Source organism: Cyprinus carpio, chromosome A9, assembly GCF_018340385.1.
Source record: "Cyprinus carpio isolate SPL01 chromosome A9, ASM1834038v1, whole genome shotgun sequence".
Classification (NCBI taxonomy): Eukaryota; Metazoa; Chordata; class Actinopteri; order Cypriniformes; family Cyprinidae; genus Cyprinus; species Cyprinus carpio.
In genome coordinates this window covers 23,889,108-23,913,968 of record NC_056580.1, presented here as the reverse complement: position 1 = coordinate 23,913,968, position 24,861 = coordinate 23,889,108, and the positions used below count along the sequence as shown (strand labels likewise).

General features: G+C 35.0%; 1 protein-coding gene across 3 annotated transcripts; it reads left to right on the top strand.

Annotated features, from left to right (window-relative positions):
- The first annotated feature begins 195 nt into the window (after window positions 1-195).
- ccdc141 (coiled-coil domain containing 141) lies at window positions 196-24,235 on the top strand. 3 transcript variants are annotated; one of them, XM_042764189.1, is made up of 27 exons: window positions 197-1,045; window positions 2,764-2,886; window positions 4,256-4,447; window positions 6,079-6,187; window positions 6,582-6,835; window positions 7,981-8,100; window positions 8,855-9,049; window positions 9,561-9,733; window positions 9,896-10,037; window positions 10,716-10,835; window positions 11,002-11,193; window positions 11,289-11,468; window positions 11,582-11,761; window positions 11,888-12,013; window positions 12,107-12,295; window positions 12,518-12,679; window positions 12,941-13,090; window positions 16,686-16,826; window positions 17,066-17,263; window positions 17,500-17,683; window positions 17,969-18,081; window positions 18,183-18,245; window positions 18,777-19,286; window positions 20,246-21,069; window positions 22,004-22,176; window positions 23,661-23,800; window positions 23,954-24,235. In XM_042764189.1, exons 1-27 carry the CDS (start codon window positions 935-937, stop codon window positions 23,969-23,971), a joined length of 5,082 nt encoding a protein of 1,693 aa, XP_042620123.1. In that variant the 5' UTR covers window positions 197-934; the 3' UTR covers window positions 23,972-24,235. The 3 variants fall into 3 exon arrangements, with proteins under 3 accessions (XP_042620124.1, XP_042620122.1, XP_042620123.1); XM_042764190.1 differs by having other exon boundaries at window positions 196-1,045; window positions 20,246-20,370; window positions 23,661-24,235; XM_042764188.1 differs by having other exon boundaries at window positions 196-1,045; window positions 23,661-24,235.
- The last annotated feature ends 626 nt before the right edge of the window (window positions 24,236-24,861 follow it).

Below are 24,861 nucleotides of genomic sequence, written 5' to 3'. Positions count from 1 at the left end.
ACAGTTATGACAAAATAAATGAAGCCTTAGTGATCAAAACAGGCTTATTTTAAAAACATTAAGAACATTTTGACATGGCTTGTGTGCTATATTCAAAGTGTTTTGAAGCCGTATGTTAGTGTGACAGACTAAAATGTAAGATATTCTTATTCTTCAGTGAGTTGCATCAGTCAGATGATCTCGAAACAATCTGATCAGTCTTATTTGTGAGTGAATCATCTAGACAGGTTTTGTGAATTGGATCATTGAAAAGATTTGACTAGAATTAAATTGTTCAAGAATAAGATGTTGCTTTGCTCCTCAAAGCATCAGAGAAAGCTAAAGCAGATGCATGATTTTTTTTTCAGTATTGTAATATAGCACTTGCATCAACTATGTGCTTTTTTGTCCTTTTGACATGAGACTAAAATGACTAAATGGTGAGCTTTTTTTCTAAGTTGTTTCTAATATGCTCTATTGTGATGAAAAGCAAAGGTTAGCCAGTGAGACAAGCAAGGGGAGAGGAGAGAGTAACAGACTTGCCAAAGCAACCAAACGGGGTGTGTCAAATGGCTCTCTGCACAGTGTGATAAACTTAGTGGACATTTCTATTTTTAACATGCCTCTCTCTACCCTGTCAACATAGACGGCTGTATTTGCCCCATACTGTTCATTCATGCCAGTGGTCCACGGTGGATTCTGCAAGAGCCCGGGAATGCTGGAAGACCTTTGAAGGGTTAAAGGGTTGACCTGCAGTGCAAGTGGATCTTTGATGTGGACGTGGGCTGTGTAACTTTAAAAACCCCAGAGGACTTCACTCTGTTTGGGTTTAGCCACCTGTCGGGACAGTTATGGACTTTTGAAAAGGGGTAGATTTGGATTACAGCAAGAACCTGTGTGTACTGAGCTTTGTTCTGACCTTTCTGGTTCTTGGACGTGTGGACTCAACGGTACAATGTCCATAATGTCCAGTGAAGGTGATGCTGGAGGTCAGCCTTCCACAACAACAATCAGCACCGTAGCCGTACAGGCTGGAGACTCACAGATTGTTGTAGCGGTGCTGAAGGTAATTGAATTTGAAATATTCTGCTTTACAGTGCAAAGATGTAGTCTGAACAGAGTGTTTGTCACTGAAAATTTACAGTAGTATATACAGTTTTAATTCTTTCAGGTGCATTATTGTGCAGTTAATCAGAACATTCTTTGGTGATTGAGGTTGGCTTGTACTGTAGTGTTAGTTTGTCTTGTAAAAAAATTCTCCCAATATAAAAGTTTATAAAAATTTAGTCACCCCCATGTTGTTCAAATCAGAATGACTATATCTTCTGTGGAACACAAAAGAAGAAATTTAGCAGAATGTCCCAGCTGCAGTGTTATTGCAGTATTATTTATATATTATTATAGTATTTATTTAATTTTCAGCTTTTATTTTTATATTTTCAGTTGTCACTTGAATTTTAGCAATTTTATGTGCTTTTGTAATCTTTGTTTTTCTATTTTTTATGATTAGTCATTTTAGTACTTCAATTGAAACATTTTCATTTTATTTTTTTTTCATCTAATATTCTATTTTATTTCAGCATTATTTATATTTATTCAGTTACTGAAGTGATTTTTAAAATTAGTTCAATTTTAAAAACTAATTCAAATTAGTTTAATTTTACATCTAATAGTTGTATTTTATTTTTATGTATATACAATTTATTTTTAAATTTAATTTATATATTTGACTACCCAAAACAATTACAGATTAGTTTTAGTTTAACAATAACAACACTGCCTAGCTGCTCTTTTGGACTGGACTCAATTTTAATTTTTAGGGTGAAGTATTCCTTTCATGATAATATCTTTGAATGAATAATACTGTACGGCTGCATGCAATGTTGAACATACAGTGAGATCTTCACTGCTTTATCCAAAAGCACCGCTACAAACATGGGAAGGAAACTGCTCTCACCAGTGATGTTATGGGCACACAGCTCAGGTTATTCAACAGACTCTTGGCTTTGTCTATCAATAAAGCCTTATTGTTTTTCCGTGAGAGGATTCCATGGAATGTGAATATTCCATAATGCCTGACGCAGTGACTTAATGGGAAGGCAAAAACAGCTGTGAGAAAAACACAGAGCTCTGTGATGGTCCAAACTCCTCATGGCCTGAATTATTCATAATGATTCTCTATGTCCGGTCATACTCATGTATAGGTTTAAGAGTTCTGTTTTGACATAATTGATTTTTAGGTGTACTGAAGCGTTCACTTCTTTCTTTGTTCTTCATACACAAAGCAGTTAAGTTAATGCACGTTGGTATTAAAAATCACCAGATGCCTGCAACAGACCCTGTAAGCAGCCTTAATGTATACAGAAATGATAATTAGCCATCAGTCCACATACCTTAAACTGTATTTTTTGCAGTTGTTTAACAAACATGACAGGCTGTGGCAGCTGTGGCAGCTCTACATTTCATTCTCTAACAGGATGGCTTTTCCCGTACTTGCAAATTGCAATGCAATTTTAGGATCAGCACAATTTGCATGCCAAAGTTTGCATTGGGACTTGCAGTTGATAGGACGAGAATTCACTGAGGGGGCTTTGCATTGAAATCGAAGTGCTCTTTGGCCAGTGGGGGACATTTTTTTCAGTCTTGTTTACAGTCTGTGAAATGCACTTAAGGTTTGATAAAAGATAAAGAGGTGCATGTGCAGCCATACATTAACAAGTTCTCTGGTGTGTGGATTGCATGTGTGTATGTTTGTTTGTTTGTTTGTGTGTGTGTGTTTTAAAGTGTGGCGAGCTGGTGCATCTACAACTGACTGAAGCACAACCCAACCTACTGGAGATTGGAAATAATCAGGATGAAACCAAAAAGCTTCTAGAGGAACATGAGCAGCTCCTTGCCAAACTTAAGGTAATCTCTACTGTACCAATGCAAAATAAAAATGTTTTGATCTTAAAGCTTATAGTACGTATAGTAGTAGCTTATGTACAATACCAGACAAAAGTTTGGACATACCTGACAAAATGTACATTTCAAATGAAGATTGGAATGATGGTTGTTAATTCAGCTTTGCCATCACAGGAATAAATTGGATATATATATATATATATATATATATATATATATATATATATATATATATATATATATATATATATATATATATATATATATATATATATATATATTAAAATAGAAAAGCAGTTACTATTTGAAAATATTGGTCTTTCAAAAACAACAAAACTTACAGTCTCAAGCTTTTGAACAGTAGTGTTCACAATAGTATATGTGAACTCATTAAATATTGCTTTAAGCGCATCCCAGGATGCACCTCATGAAGTTTTATGAGAGAATGGAATTTAGACAAATGCTGGTGAATTTAGAAGAAGCTAAAATATAGTAGTTTTGATCATTCCTAAACTTTAGTTGTGTAATTTTGTAGTATTGATTACTTTTATTCTATTTTATTTTATCCTTTATAAAGTGAAAAATAGCAGCTGTTTTCAAACTTTTGGCTAGCATGTATAGTTGTCTATGCTTTACATATTAAGTGCAATATCCTTGATTTCCACATATTTTTTTTTGGTGCTGTTGTTGGAGGCATCATTATAGCTCCTGAACTTTAATGCCTGTTTAAGACCCACCACTCTGTTTAACTTCAAGGCTCTTCAGCATTTTATTTGAGTCTTTGAAATACACTTGTTATAAATCTGCTCTGTTCAGTGGGATGATTCCATTCACGTTAAATGTTTTGAAGTTGAATTATAAAGATATTTGCAGGGTAGAAATAAAAAATGTAATAAAGAGGAATTAATAATATGTTTAACATTTTGTGTACAGTTTCATAAGATATTTTGTGCACTTTTAAATTGCCAGATCCAAATAACTGCCATTACATCAGACATATGACTCAAAGAGATGCTGTCAAACCTTACAAGGAGAGGTCCTTGCTTCTTTGAACTGCCTTCAAAATATTGATTCAAACATACAATTATAAGCTATAGAAGCATTTCTGTGCTATATTTGAAAGTGAAAAACAGCTGCTATCTGACCAAAAGTAACTACAGACTCAGAATGAAGAGTACAGCCTTTAATCAGAACAAAATCCTCTACCACAGTTAAAATATTTCATCATGTACTTATGTGCATCTGCCCACCAGACGATAATCAGCATGGGAGCTGCTTCTTGTTTACAGTTTAAATAAAAGTAAGAGGTGTGTAAACTTAACACGCTAGGGCACTGTGTTATTTATGTTAATTGAATTTCAATTTTACACAGAAAAATGAAGGAGGTGTGTGGGCTTTGCTGGAGGAGGCTGATAAAACAGCAGCTCAGAAGGAAGGAGAGGAGCTGGTTTATAAGGCCATGGCGGTCTCTCTCAGCGAGGCTTGGAAAACACTGGTGGCCCACCTGGAGAAGAGGAGATCACTTCTGATCTTGGCATGCCATTTCTTTGAGTGTGCTCTGGAGGTAATGTGGTTTCCTATACAACCTGCTGAAGTGCTTGAACCATCAGAGACTCGCTGTAGGAAAATACAGTTGTTGTTTAATGCCTTATTGTGAGGAATGTAATTTATCTTTTGGTAATGTAAAAACATGCTGAATTCAAAACATCCTCCTCAGGCTAAAAAGTCATTTATTGAAGCTTAACTACCAAAACGCAGCATGGTCTGGTGTATATAGTTTGTCACATTAACCAGAAAGTGTCTCAATGCTTTGTTTTGCGTTTTAATGTTCAAAATTAAAACAAAGTCCTATTGAGAATGTAGCTGCCTGTTGGTCAATGTGGAAAATCCATGTAAAACACAATTCTTGATCTATCCATCTAAAACCAGCCAAGGCAGTAGAAGGAGAAAATGTGAAGAAAAGTGTGGCCTAATCATTCAAGTACCTTTAGAGGCCACTGTATATAACAGCAGTGCATTTTTCTACTTACTTTAAAAGCCCATTATTATAATTTTGCAACATTTTCCAAACATGAGCATAATTGTTTTCATAACCAGTGGCTTTTAAAAACTATTTAAAGGGAAAAAATACAATGAATAAATAATAAAGTTTTGCCTCTGATAGTTAGACGTGCCATGGGGAGTGTGCTACACCGTGTACTGTACAAAACAACGTTTCTGTTTGAAATACTATGGATGGTTTTTGTTTTTACAGCTTTAAAGTTGGGAAGCATGGTGCTGTTTGATACTGAATGAACATTCAATGTTTTGTATTTGTTCAGTTTTTTACAGTGAACAGCTTTTTCTGTTTATCTTCAGCATTTTGAAGCAAGTCAGTGACATTACTTTCATATCTGGTTCATTTAGATATTCTAGATAAAAGAAGATGGCTCATCATCAAGGTCACATGCTGTTTTGACAGCAGCAGAAAACGTGCAAATAAACTCAAGCATGAGTATGTTTCAGAACAATGTTTTTTTTTGCTGATAACATTTCAACAGACATGCTTCTCACGAAATTACTGTTATGATGATGTATGTAGAGTGGACTGCATTCATCTGTTGAAGGTTGCTCTGTCATTTATGTGACGTGTTGGAGTTGTCATTCACCAGAAGCTGATTATGCAGAGTACACACACAGTGTTTCTCAGAGAATCAAAAGGAATTTAACAATTAACATTGACTCAAGTCTTTTAGAGAGATGAAAAAAATGTGAGTCATTTATTCATGAATCGGCCTACACAGTTCACGTTTTTTTGTCGTATATAATTCTGTTACACTTTGATATTATGTTCTTATTTTGAAACTATTTACACTAACGTTGAAAAGTTTGGGGTCAGTAAACTTATATATATATGTATAGTTTTATTCAGCAATGATGCATTAAATTGAACAAAAGTGACAGTAAAGAAATTTTCCAGAAAAATTTCAGCTTTTTGGAATAAATTACATTTTAAAATATGATTTAAACCGTTTTTTTTTTTTTTTTTTTTTGCCTTGTAATATTATTCTTGTGTGTGTGTGTGTATTTTTGATCAAATAAATGCAGCCTTTTTGAAATTTAGATGAATATGTTCATCTGACCAGTTTTGATTTGAAATCTATACTTGCCTCTCAATTCTTTTTTAAACTGCTTTTGAAACTTTTTCAATTACAGTTTGCCATTAGGATAGATGAAGCTGAAGACTTTCAGAGCGTTGGCCAGAAATCAATCACTGCAGACAACACGAATGAACTGCTTCAAAGACACAGCGCTATTAGAAGAGGTAAGAACTTTGTTCCCTAGTTCTGTCTCTCATTCCATAGCATTCATTCTGAACACCCTTGTAACAAACTCACAACCGGCTTTTAATGCCTTAGAACCTCTTAGCAGCACCCAAACACCTGCCAAAAAGCAAAATCTCTACTGGGGGCTTTGACAGACAAGTAATGCTATAATGAGACTGTGTTACGGCCTAGGAGCCATGCTGATATAAACCTAATGGATCAAGAGGAATTGTTCTCAGATTGGCCTTTGGGAGCTTATATCAGGAATGTTTGGATTTCTCCCCACAAAATATCTTTCAAATATGTGTGTGAATAGAGTTTTTTTGTTATGTGCCATAAACACTGTAGAATAAAACACACCAATGTATTAAGAAGCTTGTGCTCTTTCTTTAGGGATGTTGGAGAAGTCAATGCTGGTGTTGAATAAGAGTCGTGAGTTGCTGGAATTTTTGAAGGACTTCCAGTCCCTGCAAGCCCTGCAGTATGGCAGAGCTTCTCACGGGGCCTGGAGCAGCTTTGGAAAGGTGGAAGGTTTAATGGAGATTCTGCAGGACAGACGCCGGCAAGTGGACCTTTGCATGAGACAACAACAGCATGAGCTGGAAATGATCTACCGGATTCAACAATGGGAGAGACAGGAACAGGAGGTAAGTCTCTAGCAGAGAAAAAGTCATTTATTATAGAAAATGGATGTACTGTACTGTGTCTTAAGTAAAGTCCCATTAAAAATATATAAACAATAGATATGGCACCAGTTGCACCAGTTTTAGTACACTACCATTTAAATGTTTAGGGTCTCTAAGACTTCTTTTTTGTTTTGAAAAATTAATAATTTATTCAGTAAAATGCATAAAATTGAGTTGCAAAGACATTTATAATGTTGCAAACGTTTTCTATTTCAGATAAATGCTGTTCTTTTGAAGTTTCTATTCATCAAAGCATCCTGAAAAAAAAACACAAAAATATTAAGCAGAACTATTTTCAACACTGATAATAATAAAAGATGTTTCGTAAACAGTAGATTTTGTTGCTGAAAATTCAAGAATAATTTAAATTTTCACTGCCATTGTGTAATGAATAACTTGGTAATTAAATACAATATGACAAATATAGCTATAATCAGTCGCATTAGATTGTCCAAACTCTCACATGGTAAAGATTATTCAAGCATGCTCAAAGGCACTCTGCAAAAACACACTGATAACCGGCTGCCTTTTTAAAAATGCTGAACTAAAATAACTGGCCAGCATACTTAACATGCTGAGAGAGGACAGGGCACATGCTTGATATGATCCCTGTGGAAAACCCACTTACTGCTTTCATTAAAGGCCACTAATGCTTTGAATAACAATGTTAAATTTAAAATATTATTAAATGTTGTTACTGCTAATATACTTTTTTAAATCCCTGTGAATAATATCCATAAATTGCTTATTTTTATTATTCAGATAAGAGATATTTTAATTGAATCATTGTCAAAATGATTTTTTTTTTTTCATTAAAACCTGGAAATAAATGTATAATGTTAAAAGAAGAAGGTATAAGAAAAAAGCCTGATAGTCAGATGTTTTTTGCTTCCATTGGAGGGATTGGAGCATAATCATCAGGTTTACTGCATGTCAGAATGAGTGTTTCTGTTATTAAGTACATAACAAATAATACATTTTTTTTTTTTTTTTTTTTTACTTTTAGCTCATTTTGTTATGCTTATTTGTAAATCATTTGCTCTTGAGGTCTTACACTTTTAGACCCTGTTGCATCTTAAAACTGTGTCATATGTGCTTTTAAACAGGTAACACAGTGGTTTAAGGAAAAGGCTACTTTGTTTTTGGAAAACAGTCAGCTGGGTTCATCTCTGTCAGAAAATGAGGAGTTGCTACGTGAATACAAAGAGTATGAACAGAAAGCCAAGGTAAAAGATTGCTAGCCTTTTAAATGAACTTGTAAAATACCTTAATATATTGTATAAAATATTCAACTCTCATTTTTCAAGATGAAAATCAAATTAGTTTTCTTTTTTCTTTTCTTTTTTAAATATTATAATTAAGTGAACATATTGATAAATGTAAAATTATTTTAGTTCTTTGGTTTGAGTGGATATTGGCATTTGTGATCAAGCATTATGGACTGCTACGTAACTTGAAAACTGATTAACTAAAAATATTTCATGTGTTTCATCATGTTTTCCTTTCTGTAATCAAAATATTTCAAACAAAACATCTTGTGTTGTGCTTGATGCGTAATTGATAATGAGTTTTTTTTTTCTTTTTTTTTTGGCCTCGTATTTCCATCCTGTTAAATTTCATTTTTTGTGACATAATTTTGGTGGGAAAACAACATAACAGGCATCAATAAATAAAAGCAATGGAAGTGTGAAATGTGTCATCAGAAATGTGTGGTGTTATATAGCTTTTAAAATGTAACTTTAAGTTGGAACCATCATGTAATCTAATTCTCTTTCTCTCATTGAGCAGCAGTGACAGTAACATTAGATCTCTATTTCTGTTAATCATAGTGGCATTGTGTAAACAATCAAGTTATAATAAAGTTCTTAAGTTTGACCACAGCACATTACTGCAAGTCTGAGAAAGTCTTATACCCTCATAGAAATACTTTCCAATACTACAACACAATCATAATCTTTTTTTATATATATACTTCTTCAGGAGTGGGGTGTGCTGGTTGAGAGGTTGCTACAGCAGGCATCAGATCTGCTTTCCTCAAATGAGTCCACACAACTTCAGCACTTGTCAGAGAAGAGTGAAAAACTCAAAGCTACACACGATCAGTTCTGGAGCCTCATGTTGAATCGTCTGGCTCATCTGAAAGAGAGCAATGCCTTTTACAGCAGTGCTAATAAAGTATGTAATGTAGTAGCACTTCACATGCTTTCAAGCTGAGATATGGATAACTGAGCTGATAACTCTTGGTAAACATTTCAGTGGCTATATTTCTTCTGACCACATTCTAGATTTTTGTGTGTCATTTGTTTGTTTGTGGTTGAAGGTAGTACCCCCTAGTGGAGATGTACTGTATAATGTGAGTGATTTATGGAGTGTGTTGCATACAGTGATACAGAGCTATTTAGTCATGACATGACATATTATTTATATATATGTACAGTATATATATAAATATATATATATATATATACACACACACACACACACACACACATATGTATATATATATATATATATATACGAATGATGATAATGATTTAAAAAAGCATGGAAATTCAAAGTAACACTGTATGTTTTTATGTTGGTCATAATGCTTTCAAATAGTGACTCAAACATTAGTCATCCACATTTTTGTATTACATTACACACATTGTGTTACATCTTTATTTTTATTTATTTTGGTCCCCAGGCATTTGAGGTGCTGAGCACCGTAGAGATTGCTATAAAGGAACTGAAGAATCAACCTCTGCCATTACCTGAACTGGCTAGGAAACATGAAGAGTTTTCACGGAGTATAAAAGACACATCCGCCGAGCCTATTCAGAGAGGTCAGCTGATAATTCAAAAGCTCGATCCACAAAGGTGAGAAGACAAAGAGCAGATGCTACAGTGTGTTAAAAATAGAGCCTATATCACAGCAGATATCCAGACTCCAGGTTTTCAGGGGATTGATAAAAGGATTGGGATGTTCTGTGCAGTGTCAGGTGTCCATAGAGCATGTGTGTTTGTTTGTTTGTTTGTTAGTGCCCAAGGTGGAGGGCTGCAAAGGATGCTGGGATACATCAAAGAAAGAATGGAGGTTCTGAGCCATGAGTGTCATGCCCACAGAGAGTTAACAGGCAAAAGGCAGCAGCTGGTGTCTTCATTTGAAGAACTAGTGGATAAGGTAACATTTGTGCCAATCTCTGTATGTATTTGATATCTCGATCTAATAATAATTCTAATAATAAATGAGGGTGATAATAATTGAGGGTGAATGTCATGAAATGTCTTTTTTTTTGGCAAATTAATAATAATTATAATTAAAAAATGTAAATTATGTAAAGTATTTACTTTGTGATTGTATTTGCTATTCTTATTTATCCTGATTAAAAACAAATTAAGTGCAATAATTTATCATTATTATTTGCTTATTATTATTACTTTTAATTATGCTAATTAAATAACACATTAAATTTAAATATTTATTTATTGTATTTCATAATGTCAGTTTCATTTAACATTTCTCCATCCAATACTACTAGTACTACTAATAATAATAACAACGATAAAAATAACTAAATTACATAATTTATGCAAATTATTCAAACATCATGGCTTTATTTGCTCATGCCTTTATGCTGATTAAAAATGCAAAAATGTATTGAAAATAAATAAATGTCTTTATTTATGCTGTTAAAAAAAAAAATGCAAAATTGATTTAACGTGCATGTTTTCCTAAAATTAACCTCAAATTTAAATGCATCATTAGATTATTTCTTATATGCTGATAAATTTGCCGTAATGTTGTAGCTTGCATATATTTCCTCATTATTATTCATTTCAAACTCCTGAATCTCCACAGGTCTCTGCTTGGATTAAGAGTAGCAACAGTGTCCTTTCTTCTAGTACAGAGCCTGGTTCGTCTCTAACTGAGGCTGAGGACACCCTTAACAAGCATGTTGAGCTACTCTCACAGTCTCAGGTGAGTTCATGTTTACCTAGACCGAGAATACAATATGATACTGAAAGTTCAAAGGGAGTTGTTATATTACCATTTCATACAATCCCTAAAAAGTAAAAGTGCTATGAAGATCTTCTCATAGTAATCAGGTCTATCTCTGAATGGTGTTTTTTTTTCTTTTCTGCAGGATGCTCTGAGAGAATCAGAGGCTATAGCTGGTTTTATAAAGGAACTAAAGGGGCTGGAATCCTCAGATACAGTCGAGTTGTCTAACAAAGCCTCACTTCTTGCAGAGGAGATGAAAACACTGGTTAGAAACATTTCATCACATGTGGAAAGCCTCAGACCCTATGTAGACTTTCTGCGCTGTGCAGATGAGGTATGGTTATATTTATAACACATATTCATAGTATTGAGGTATCCAGTTAGACTAAAACCAATATTCCAATGATGACATTTTGTGTGGTGGCACAGGTTGAGGAGAAAATAAGGATACTTCAGGAATGCTATAAGAACAGGCCAGAGGAAGAGGAGGAAAATGAAGGAGCAGGTGCATCCATGAAGGATATGTTAGATGCTAAGTGGCAGTCATTGCTGCAGAAGTTCTTCACCATGCAGGATCTGGGCAACAATTTTATTAACTCCTCTAACATGGTAAGAAACTTTGTAAAGCATTTTAACGCAAACTTACAACTAGTAATCTTTACACATCTATGGCAGCATCCTGGGGTTTAAAAGTTTTAAAACCTTATTTTTTTTTATTGCAGATCAGTGGCAACCTGAATCTAAACATTAAAGCAGCAGGGCATGTTGTAGAAAAATATATGGAGACACTGACCAAGAAGAAATCTGAACTAACAGACTTGTGGACATCCTGGCAATTGCATCACAGTCAGATAAAATCTGTAAAGAAGCAATGGAAAAAAATTAAGGATCAACTAAAAAAGGTAACTTTCGATTTCTCTCAGAAATACATCAGATTATGGAAGTAAAAATGATTTGTGAAATGCTCCATATTATTTTAAATAATTATTAAAACATCACCCTCGACTTTTTTTGTGAATTGCATGCAGGCTCTTCATGATTTAAGGGCGATGGAGGAGATTTTTGCTCCAGCATCAAAGGTTGATTTGGGGGGTGATTCTCAGGCTGTGTCTAAGCTACAGGAGAACTTCAGCACTGTAAAGCCAGAATTCCTGGTAAGAAAAATCATTTCGATTTCTCATTATTGCTTATGATTTGTTAAGCAAACAAAGTCTATACAGCTAACCTAAATTTTAAAAACTTCACAGCAACTGAATGCAAAAGTGGAATTCCTGGTTGAGACATCCGAGCTGCTCAGCTTGAAGGGAATACCGATAAAAGAGAAGAACGAGAGAGTTTCTGAGCTCCTGCAGCTACATCAGCGTGTCAAAGATAAAATCAAGGAGTATGAAACCATTCTCAGTATGGCCGGTAAATTTCATCAGCTTTATCGAGAGGTAAAGTCCCATTTCTGTCAGAACACTTTAAAGAATCATTTGACAACAGATTGTAATGGATTTCAAAACCACAATGAATATGCAAAAGTCAGCCACATGCTCATTCTAATGAATTATGAGAAATAATAGGATAATGAGAATTTAATAGTGATGGCTAAAAAATAAAAGCATTTTCAAAGCCACTACAAAGTAATTTGATTCGTTTTTTAATTAATTTTTTTGCTGGATACTGTATTACAAGCAGAACCAGTGACTGTGTTCAGTGACACCAGCCAGGCCAGGACCCAGTTGAGCCAACACCAAGAGAGGCAGAGTCACATTCACCATCTGTACAAGCTCGCTCTCTCGCTGGGTGCAGATCTCACCAGCACTGTGCAGCAGTCGGTGTGTCAGTTACTTAAAAATATTGCATGCCCTCATTATCTTCAAAAGATTTCAGGCATTCTTTGGATTTCCTTACCTGAACCTGACAACTTTTTTTACACAACATAATGTGAAAAGTACCTTTAGAACCATCATGTTGATAATTTCTTACTTCTTCATTCATTAATACGTACTGATACTTGTTGCTTTGATAGAAACAGTATAAAACAAGTGCCATAAATGACATTTCTTCCCCATTTAACCCTTTCTTTATGCTCCAAGCGTCTGCTGGTGCTGTCAGTGCAGCAGTTACAGGAGAAACTGGAAAAATTGGAGAGAGGACGCATTGTATGGATTGCTGAGGCCAACAAGTGTGAAGAGAGTTTGATGAACAACATCCACTTCTGCCTCTATAAGGAAGAGATCGGTGAGGTATGTATCTTAAGTGTGTATCAGTCAGAGTTTGGATCAATCACTAATTTCTCAGATTTCTACTAATCTCATCTAAAGCTCAATTCAGGAAATATATTGTGTTATGGAAAAACAATTTTGGTGTGTCTCAATTGCATCTTGTGATTTTAACAGTGGTCTTTTGGGTCCACTAAAATATTATTTTTGTGCCCCAAATAATCATAAGTTCAAATCATAAGACCATCGCACTGATTCTTGGAACTCAGAGGGTCATTATTTGCTGCTGTGCCATTAATAGTGCAAACGGCCCCTGTGCATGTGAAACCAGACTGTTGGGTCCAATGTAGTTTTTAATGTTTACATTCTTAAGTAGCAGCTTCTTTATAAAGCCTGCATTACATTGTACAGGTGTGATGGGTTTAAATGTGCAGTGTTGGGCTTGTTACTCCAAAAATTTAATTTATTACTCATTACTAGTTACTCCTTTCAAAAGTAATTTATAAGTAGCTATAATTTCTCTGTTACCCATATATAGAAGTGAAGTGGAAGTAGAAGTGATGTGACATACAGCCAAGTATGGTGACCCATACTCAGAATTTGTGCTCTGCATTTAACCCATCCAAAGTGCACACACACAGCAGTGAACACACACACCGTGAACACACACCCGGAGAAGTGGGCAGTCATTTATGATGCGGTGCCTGGGGAGCAGTTGGGGGTTCGGTGCCTTGCTCAAGGGCACCTCAGTCGTGGTATTGCCGGCCCGAGACTCAAACCCACAACCTTAGGGTTAGGAGTCAAACTCTCTAACCACTAGGCCACTATTGTTGGATTTCAAATCAGTAGGGATTGAGGCATCAAAAGCAATTAAGTAACGAACTGTTTTATGGATGGTTACTGTAATATTATTACTGAAATCTTAATAGCAATTAGTTACACTACTAGTTACTGCAAAAAGTAATATTATTACTGTAACTAGTTACTGTCCAACACTGGTCATGTTTGTAAATGTATTCTAAATGATGGTCATAATCTGAATGATAAAAAATAGAATAAACCGTTTTAGCAGCTTAAGTTTCATACTCTTGTTTTCACTGTGGAATAAATAGAGTTTTGGAAGTCTATTTTCTTTTTTATTTTAAAAGATCACTGAACCTTTGATTCCTTATGCCCTTATTGTCTGTAATTTTCTTTAAAGATGTGTTAACTCTTTTTCCCAGCCCACAGATCCAGGGCTCAGAAACACAATTGTGTTGGGCTTTTGTGGCTGACTCTCAGTGTCTCTCTCCCTGAATTATTTATAGCTTGTCTATGCTTTTTAAATTTAGTCTGTGAACTGCAGGGTTTGTCTCTCCCTGTGTTGACAGAGGGATCCTGCCATTTGTCTCTCATCACTTCAGATAGCAGGAAGGATTCCACCCTTATCACATACTTACTGCCCCCCCCCAGCCACAAAATCCAACGTCAATCCCCAGGATTACACCGCAAACCTCACAGGGCACAGAACATCAGATAGATTCCCGTCCTTATGACTTAGTGTCATGATGTCCTTTATGATTTTTGATTACTGCACAAATTGGTTTCTGTGAATGAGGGAAACACAGCCATATTTGTTTTTTTGATTTGTTTTTACTGACACACTGATAATGTTAATAATAGTTTAATTTTATAGTTTGGTGAAAGATTCCATAATCCATTACAAATATTTTAGAATGTCTTTAAACACACTCTGTTGTGATTTTATTGTGATAATATTGTAATCTCTGTCTCCCTCTAGAGGACAATCTTACTTTTTGCCCTCTAAATCAATAGGCATAGGCATTTAGACCAGTGCTTTTTAATAAAACCTGGCAAAGTCATGCAGCCTTCAGACATTGTTGTGTACAATAGGGTCATTGGAGACAAAAAGGTTAAAAACCACAGTATTAGACCTTTTAAATAATCGCTTAGAAACTATAACATGTTGGAAGTGTTTGTGAATCGTGCTAAGGTGTGTCACATTCTGCAGATGGATGGAGAGCATAATAATATTGTGCTCATGGATCTCTTTATGCAAATTGATATTCTAGAAGCTCAATGTCTTTCTCTTACTCTTCAATAGGATTAGAATTCAAAGCTTCTTAAACATATCCGAGTTCCCATATGTCACATGATGTCATGCTATTAGAATGTATGACTGCTGCAAGACTTTAAATAGAGCAAGGAAATATCTAAAAGTAGCAGTACTTGCAGTCTGTACTGTTCAGCAGTAAAAAAAAAAATAAAAAAAATTAATCAACAGTAGAAACTGAAAGAATACTTCACATTTGTGATATGATTATTTGTGATAATTTATTGTTCAACAATTTCTAATTCAATGTCAGTGTGAGTCACCATATGTTGTCAGTCATACCAGTCAAGCCACCACCCAGTCATGAATATGCATGAGTAAATGAGCTGACATTTTAGCTTGGACAGTTGCTGCTGTTCATCTGCGAGGAGAAGTGAGACTGTTTCTCTCACTGTCTCTATTTCTCTGTCACAGTCCAGCTTTCATAGACTACAAATGGATATTATTTTATCGTAGTCCCATTGATCCATTTATATTTTTAGATGAGTTGATTTAGAAGTAAAATTTCAGTGATGATTTCACGAGATTCAACAGTTTGGTCCGCAGGAACACCTCATTCCTTGTTTTACAGATCACAAGGCCCTGAGAAACAGCTGCCACCATAAATGTTAACTGAGCACAATTTAGCCGTGGGAAAGTCATACAGCATGAATGTATCTGAACTTTCCTCCGCGTGCATCCCTCTGTTTAGGCTGCAGCAGAAACTTGCTCTACAGCCCTCTATTGGAAAATTCAAGTTAGACTGTTGTGAGGACTCTTTAACTGGCTCTAGACGCTGGGCTGCAGCTGTCCTTGGGCGACACTTGAGCCTGTCATTTGGAGACACGACACCATTGCAAAAGCTCATCAGGCTGGACAGAAATGGATCTGCATTATAAATCATCCACTGGTCTGACAATAAATCCCTCTAAAATAATCGCCCTGGACTCAGCCGAACCTCACTCTGCCTTCTGCTACATACCCTGCCCATATCCATCCACACCTAATCTTATATTTAATTAATTAATTAATAATTAATTAATCAGCATTTTGAAGAGGATGACACTGGGCTGTTAGAGAGGTGTTTTAAAGGCATAGTTCACCCTAAAATTAAATTTATGTTCTCAACTTCATGTTCCAATACATCCATTTGGTATATTATGAGACATTTTTTGGGCAATGATGTGTATATGTGTGAATACTTTCTATATATATATATATATATATATATATATATGAAGAACAAAAGTACTGAAAATCACTGAAAATCTTCCCCTCTGAATGATGCTCTTAAATCTTCACATTAGCCAATATTCAGCAGTAACAAACAAAAACATTTTAGTCCTTATACAAAGCCATCGTAGGAAATACTAATTATATTAGTATGTATTACTTTTGAGATACTTTCACCTTTTTTTTTTTTGGTCACGATCACTGTTTTCTTCTTTAACCGTTAGCTGTCTTTCCATGGTTCTTTGCATGATTTTCTATTGCTATATTAACATTTTTCCTGATTTCTTTTTAAAGCTGAGAGAGTCCTTTAAAGATCTCAAAAAGAAATTCAACAATTTGAAATTCAACTACATGAAGAAAAATGAGAAATCGAGAAACTTAAAGGCGGTGAAAAATCAGATCCAGCAAATTGAGATTTACATTGAAAAGCTACAGGTAAGGAAGCTTTCTTTTAATCTTCTTACTAGTTTTAATATTTTATACAGTATATATATATATATATATATATATATAGTGTGTGTGTGTGTGTGTGTATGTATGTGTGTATTTTAAGGATCTTCACTCAGCAGTGACAGAATTATACAACTTATACCTGCAGCCGATTTCTTTATCTTTTAATGTTTTGACAGTTGTCTATTTATAAAATGTAATAACCAAATCCCTTCCTGTTGTAGGTTTTGAAGAAGAAGCTGCAAGCCTTCACTCTGAAAGTATCCAGCAGCAGTGAGAGGCATTTAATTGGCAACAGCCTCAGAGAGATTGAGGATGCCTTAAATGAGTTGCAGAGACAGGTGGGCGATTTTGACAGGACGGTGGAGGAGTACAAACAGAACCTGGACATGAATGTCAAGCTCCAGCAAGCCTTAGAGGAGGTGGGGTACGCCAGGAACATGAAATGAGCCAATAGGAGCTACTATCACAATTCAGCAGCAATGTTACTTGTATTTCTGTTTACTTTCAGATCATTCCATTGATAATGCTGCTAAATTAAGTAGAAAACAAATTGAATATGCTTTGCTTATGTATGACTCTAAAGCAGTATCACAGTAAATGGCTATAAATAGTCTCTGAAAATAGTCTCTCCTCTCACCTTTCATTTTAAACACAGTATCAGTTCTGGTGCGACGAAGCAAGCTCCACAATTGTACGTGTGGGTAAATATTCCTCTCAGTGTAAGACTAAGGAAGCAGTCAGCTCTCTCTACAAACAGTTTGAAAAATTTGTGTGGCCCACAATCCCACAGCAAGAGGAGAGAATTAGCCAGATCACAGAGCTGGCAGTACGGCTACATGGTGAGAAATTAAGAATGCATTCTGAAATATAAGTATAAAAGTAATAGCAGCGATTTTGGCATTAATAGTTTTAACCACTTAAAATCCCTTATGTTTCTCTGACCCATTCAAACCCCAGAATTACTAGTTTAACATACTGTGCTTTCTCAAAGTGAACATGCTCTTTTCAAATGTGAAACTTCCAATATACTAGTTACATAAATAATATTAAGGGATAATAATGTTTATTTATTAAGTTGTAGTAGTGTTGCTGGCCTCAAAGCATGACTGCTGTTTTTAATGTAGGTGCTGAAGAAGGAAAGAAATATATGGAGAAATCAATCAACAAACACCATGAAATTGTGGAATCAATAAAAGAACTGTCAAATGGACTGCTGGACCTTGAGGCCAAACTTCAGGTGATGAAAACGTCAAACATAATTATTTTACTTGAGCGTTACATATATCTAAAAATATAAAATATAGTTCTACTAATATTTTATATGAATTCTTTCTGTAGTTGGAGACCTTGAAACAGCCTCTAACACCTGAAGACAACAACAAACGGGACACCATTGATACGGTGAACACCAATAACACTTTGATTTGCAGTTGCAAAGATGCCAAAAATACATAGTCCTTTAAATTGCTCATCCAAAATTATTATTGCGATAAATTACAATTAAGGTTTAATTCTAATAAAATATAAAAAATAATCAAGGCGGGTTTTCTACCATGTTTTTCCCTAATTGTGAAGAAGATTGTTATTTAATAAAATCTGTCCAGATAATTATGTGAATATTTGATATATGTGGTCCAGGATCACATACAGTATGTTACCTGAAAGAATCATTAGATCAGAGTTTTCACATACAAACTCTAACACAATATTTGCTGCTAAAGTTTAAATCGGAGACAAATTACAAGACGAGCATAAAACCAGTGTATTGACCGTCTTAAGGAAACAAAGTAAACAAAAAAGAGAGCATTTAAATCATTGCATTTTTCAATGTTGTTTAATTTTATATAATCTGCAAAAACGCTGCAAATGTATCATAAGTATTCGAAAAAACACCCAGCCCTAAGCCATAGTTTTTTTCCGTTACCATTTCAGCCTGAACCAAAGGAAAGTGGGCATACCCCTGAGATGACAGGCCCACACTGTACTAAAGAGATGCCTGTCAACAAGAATCCAGAAAACAAGAAACCTCAGCTTCGCAAGACACTATGCCAAGATCTCCCAGACAAACATCATCCAGAGCATCAAAAAGTACTGTCAGAGACCAGGTTGTACACACAGGAGGCCTTTTCCAAGACCAGCAAAATGGAGACCATCACAAGCAAATCTACTATAGAGAGAAGAGAAGAGATGCACACCTCTTTCTCTCACTCCCACAACATTAATGTAAGCCATTCCCCTGCAGAGTGGGATAAGAGTCACATTCTGCAGCAAACCAAGAGAGACTCACAAGAAACCCCACCTCTTCTTCCTCCACTTCCACGGGATCAAGGCGTGTCACATCCAAGCATCATAAGGGAGCTGCAGTGTGCTGTTCAGAAAACCAACTCTGAGGACAAGTATCAGGCCTGTAGTAGAAATCATCCTTTTCACTCATATTCCAAGGTGAGCCTTCTTTTGACACAGAGTCATTTGCCATTTATTTTTTTATTTAGCAAGTTTCAAGTAGGTCAGAGTCACTGTTATTTTGTGGTAAATAAGTGGTGTGACAGGAAAATATCTACAGAAACTAATTAATGCTGTATTAGTTAAAATAACTGTTTTGTAATATGATAGAAGTCTATTACACTGCATTTAATTGAGCGAAAATACAATTAAAATGTAATATTATGAAATGTTATTACATTTTAAAATCACTGTTTACTATTTTAATACATTTCAAAATGTAATTTATTCATGTGATGGAATATGCTTAGCTGGTGCTCCAGAAACAGTTCTAGTTATTATCAGTGTTAAAAACAGTATTGTTGCTTAGATATTTTTTGTTCCTTATACATTTTAAGGATTCTTGGATGAGTAGAAAGTTCAGAGAACAGAATTTATTTAAAATAGAGATCTTTTGTAACATTATAAATTAATTTACGGTCATATTGATCAATTCAACATGTCCTTGCTAAGTAAAAAAATATATATATATATTTGTAAAGATGTATATCTTATACATTTATACATGAAGTTTATATCCATTTTTTTAAAACATACATTTTACATCAATATCTTGGTGCTACCATCACTTTAGAAATGTTTTAAATAATTTATATTGCTTCTGTGGACATGCAAAAAGCATATACTCTTTTAAACTATGTATAAATTATACACTATAATCACATGAAATATTTTTAATAGAATAACAATATATTGTTTATCAGTATAATATACTTAAGCTTGAAAAACACTTAATTGTTTAATATTTTAAAGCAGATTTTGTGTTTAGTGCATTTTCTGATGGTACTTTTAAATGCTGACTAAGAAAAATGGCAGCACAAAATGATATTACAGGGATAATTACAGATTTTCTGTTCTTTTCCATTTTTTTTTTTTTTGTGTACATTTTGTTTCTATAGACTTCTGCTCATCATTCTTTAGAGGAGGAATATTTGCAACATGGGACACAAGAGCCAGCAGCTCCTGTACCCGAAGATGACTTCCAGCCTGACCATCTCACTGAGGAATCACTCTCCAATGATGAGTACGAATGCACCTCCCCAGATGACATCTCTCTACCTCCTTTATCTGAGACTCCAGAATCCAACATTATTCAGTCAGAAAATGACCTTGATGACGGCTATTGCATGAGCTCTCACAGCCTTCACATTAACCAGCACAGTCATCAGTCTCACTCCCAGCACGGCGACACACTTCACCAGAGGCAGCGGGAGTGGATGTCGAGTCAGGCCGAGAGCTACCCATCTCCCACCACTGGCTTGGGGGCCCGCTTCAGAGCAGAGTCGTCCTCTTTTGTTCAAAGCCCCCTCACAGTACCTGCCCCTAGCCTTGTATCAAACACCATATCCAGCATCTTAAAAAGCAAATCTGGCAACCCACCATCAAGCGGCATCACTGAAACACATTACTCAGTGCATGAGAGTTGTACAGAGATGCAAAAGTGTGTGCATGATTCTAGTACGAGTCAGTGCCACAGCGGTCAGCCCAATAACACGCATGCTACCCCTACTCCATTAACCACTGAGCAGGACTCAGATCTCTGCAAGCCCACAGCCATCCGAGAGGAGATCAGGCGGGCATCTTCCAAAAAGGTTATGGGAAAACTGGCAGGTGGCACAGGCCCTAACTTCTCCAAACCCTTGTCTAATGCCACAGTAATGGAGGGCTCTCCGGTGACCCTGGAGGTGGAAGTCACTGAATTCCCTGAGCCTACATTAACCTGGTGGGTAGCTTATAACAAACTTGACCCATAGATTAAAACATTCTTTGGTAACTGAAGGAGAAACTAGCCATTTATTTTATAATATTCTATATTAAGATATTATTCTCAAAATCTGTTAATAATATATATTATTACACATTTAAATAATATAATACAATATGATATTTACTATTGTTCAAATGGGTCAGTTAGTTAGAAAGCACAAAATCTTTCTTTCTTGAGCAACAAATCAGCAAATCATTCAAATGTAATGGCTGCTGAACAATAAGCTTTGCCATCATAGGAATACATTATATTTTCAAATATATTCAAATAGAAAACAGTTACTTTAAATTACTGTAATATTTCACAATATTAACTTTAATTTTTACTGTTTTTTTTATATTAAATAAATGGCACCTTGGTGAGCATAAGAGACTTCTTTCTAACAAAATAAAATTGTACCAACCCCAAGCTTTTGAACGGTAGTGCAATATATAGAGATTATTAATAATCTAAATGCTATTGTATCTAAATGGGTGGCAAATTCTCATTATACAAAATACTGATCGATATTTCAGTTGTTAAAAACTTAATTCATAACAAAGCATAGTATTTGTAGTTCAGATAGATTAACAAATATATACATATATATTTTTTGTGTGCCTGAATGAAACAGGTTTGTTAAGGAAAGTTGATGTTTTCTACATGAATTCTAATTCTATAACTAATTTTATTTGAACTATTTTTTTCCAATGTAATGCATATATTACATGTAACTTATTAATCCACATTTCCTTTTGCTAACCTTTCCTTTTTATAACTTCTGTAGGACCGTCCAGTTTAACATTTCTCTCTTTCATTGAGTGTGTATTAATGTGTGCCCCCCCCCCCTTTTTATTTTTTGCTGTGGTGTGGTGTGATTGTAACACATAATAATTCACTCTTTGTCCAGGTTCAAGAATGGACACAAACTGGCCAATGATGAGCACATAGAACTATCCCATAAAGAAGGAAAACATACATTGTTCATTCACAGCTCTGCAGTGAGAGACTCTGGGCAGTATGTGGTCACTGCCTCTAACTCAGCCGGCACTGTCACATCCAGCTCCATGCTGCAGGTCAAAGGTAACAACAGCCCTGACTTAGACATTCTCAAACTGGACTGGCACACCTGCTTCGGCACCCTCTGTTTCTTCTTGTGGCTTCTCTATCTGCTGTTGTTATAATGGACACTGCCATTAACATCAGGAAAAACACATGGACATGGACCCTTCACTTTTAAACTTTCTTCATGTCACATAGCCACTGGTGTGCACAGAATTAACTGTCTTTGGTGACTGCACAAATGAAAGAGCACATGGGTTCTTGATATGAAATGCCATCTAAAACTATTCTAAACTAACAGTTTAGTAATTATTTTAGAATTATGATGCATGCAGCTCTTGTGACATTGTTTGAAAGACTACATTCAAATATTTGTGGTTTTAAAAATTAATCTGTCACACTGTAGGACCTTTCTGTGAACTAGTGAAGGCAAAAAGTGTTTTTAAATGGTGGTTAAGCACAGGACATAAATATATATTTTATATACAGTATACACTCATACATTTTAAAATAAAATTTTGTTGTTGATTGTTTTTTTTTATTATTGGCATAAACTGCCCACAGATTTGTTCACAGATTTGGCTATGAACACTAAAATCACTATAACAATGTTTTGCAATATTCAAATTCAGTGTGAACTGAATTATTGTGTATTTTTCCTATTATATTATGGAAGTAGCAGCGGATCTGCATGCAGTTCCCTTTGTGATGGTAATGAAGCCTTAGTCAGCATTTTACAATTAAATTATTTGTTTTTAAAGCGTTTGTTCTTTTGTTCTACTTGTGTTCTTTTTAAACCAACCCATTTCTAAATGCTTCAAAAAGGAAAATTCAGGCATCATTTATTTTCCCTCATGTCCACATTTTTTTTATTGTTGTTGTTGTTGTTTGGCTATACAATTAAACTAAATCAGGTCCAAAACAATCAAATCAAATAAAAACTGAGAGACATTTTTTCCAAATATCTTATTTTGTGTTCGACAGAAGAAATAGAATTGTGATGACAGTATTTTGCATTTTGGGGGAACTATACATTAACGTATATGTTAAACGTGTTAACATTTGTTCTGTTTTGTTATATTTTATATAACTTTTCATGATGACAATGATAAAAGATAACTAAATCACAAAGTTATATATACTATCACACACAGCATAACTCAGGGCTCTCAGGTTACACCTTTGCTTCGCTGCTATGTCACCCCGCTGAGAAGGTGTCTGAGGCGTCATTCAGCACCCCAGCTGATTCAGATACAGCTGTCGCACAGACATGGGCCCTTTACTTTAACTTTTCTTCTTTACTTACTGCTTTTCTTTCCCAACAGTAAACAATAAAGGCAGCTTTGAAAAACCAACACATGCTTATTGAGGCTCAAGCTGGAGTATGACAACCCTTTTTGAATTATAAAAGCTTTGTTAGCCCGTTTTTGTTTGAGATAATGGTGTGATCCTTCCTGCTTCATCTTTTCAGTACAGTAAATCATAATGTAACCTGATTTCCTCAGTGCACAGGGTCACTCCACACTTCCTCTCCAGACCGGATGAGCAAAATGTATTAGTGGAAGAAGACCTCAGCTCACACTGCACTTTTCCTCAAATGCTTTGCAAGAAAGATTATAAGACTGCAGCATGTGATGACAGCCAAGTGAGTCAAACAGCATACACAGTCTGAAACCATAGCATTCTGCAATTATTTCATTGTCACCATACCTTTGAGAGGGACATAATGGAAGGAAGAAAATGTGTCCACTGGTACAATAGACACATTAAAATAAATTGTATATATATTTTTTAACAGAAGCCAAAACTTTCATAAAGGCCAGTGATTATGGAACATATAAGACGGATCTGGAAAACCCATTATCACTCATCAGATGCTGTTTAGGGGAAAAACTTTGGATATCAGAGTTCACCGATCCTGATCTTCTCATTCTTTGTGAATTGTTCATAATTATAATATCTGTGACACTGTTGTTTGCGACAGATAACTTGGTATACATTGCCTTGCAAAAGTATTCTGTATCCAATACCAATAAATGTCATATACACATTCTGAACAAAAATAAACAACTTAAAAACAGCTGTGATTAAGTTGTTTTTCCGTGCATGTTGCTGAAAGTGGAAAAATTTGTCAAATCCGTCATGAATCGTTACTATCAATTAACTCCCACATATGATTATCTTTATATATGTGTGTAAGTGTTTATGCATGAGTTATAAATGAAGACAAATTAGCTGTATAAAGCTATATAAATTTAAATTAATTTAAATTAATATAATTTTAAATTATAAAATTATAGTTAAAGCTGTCACATTTTGTCATTCGATTGTTGTCTCACAAATGTCCTTGTCAATGCTATCACTAGTCATGCATTCCGTTCTTACATGTCACTGCCTATCTTTAACACCGTCTCCTCTGTCAGTTTTTTTATTTTTGCTGCAAAACCACCTTGGTCCCACAACGATGGTAACTTTAATAATCAATATCAACTTCTGTTTTTCAAAGCATTAACAATCACTTTTGCCTCACTATACTGATAAAAGAAAGATAAACAGATGGGTAAACACTGTTTATCGTTTATCTCGTACACCCAGAGTCTGAGTGACAGTGACAGCCCTTCTCCCCCATTTGGTTTTTCACTTCTTAAGGATCAACATGTTGTTACAGTGATTGATTAATTTATGAGATAAAGCAAGTGAAGATTT

Bases quoted from the DNA above. Each gene is read 5' to 3' on its own strand.
- ccdc141 (XM_042764188.1), top strand. From the start codon at position 935: ATGTCCATAATGTCCAGTGAAGGTGATGCTGGAGGTCAGCCTTCCACA. The intron at 2,887-4,255 runs GTAATCTCTACT...AATTTTACACAG, and splicing joins AGCTCCTTGCCAAACTTAAG to AAAAATGAAGGAGGTGTGTG. The intron at 12,680-12,940 runs GTGTGTCAGTTA...TTATGCTCCAAG, and splicing joins CCAGCACTGTGCAGCAGTCG to CGTCTGCTGGTGCTGTCAGT.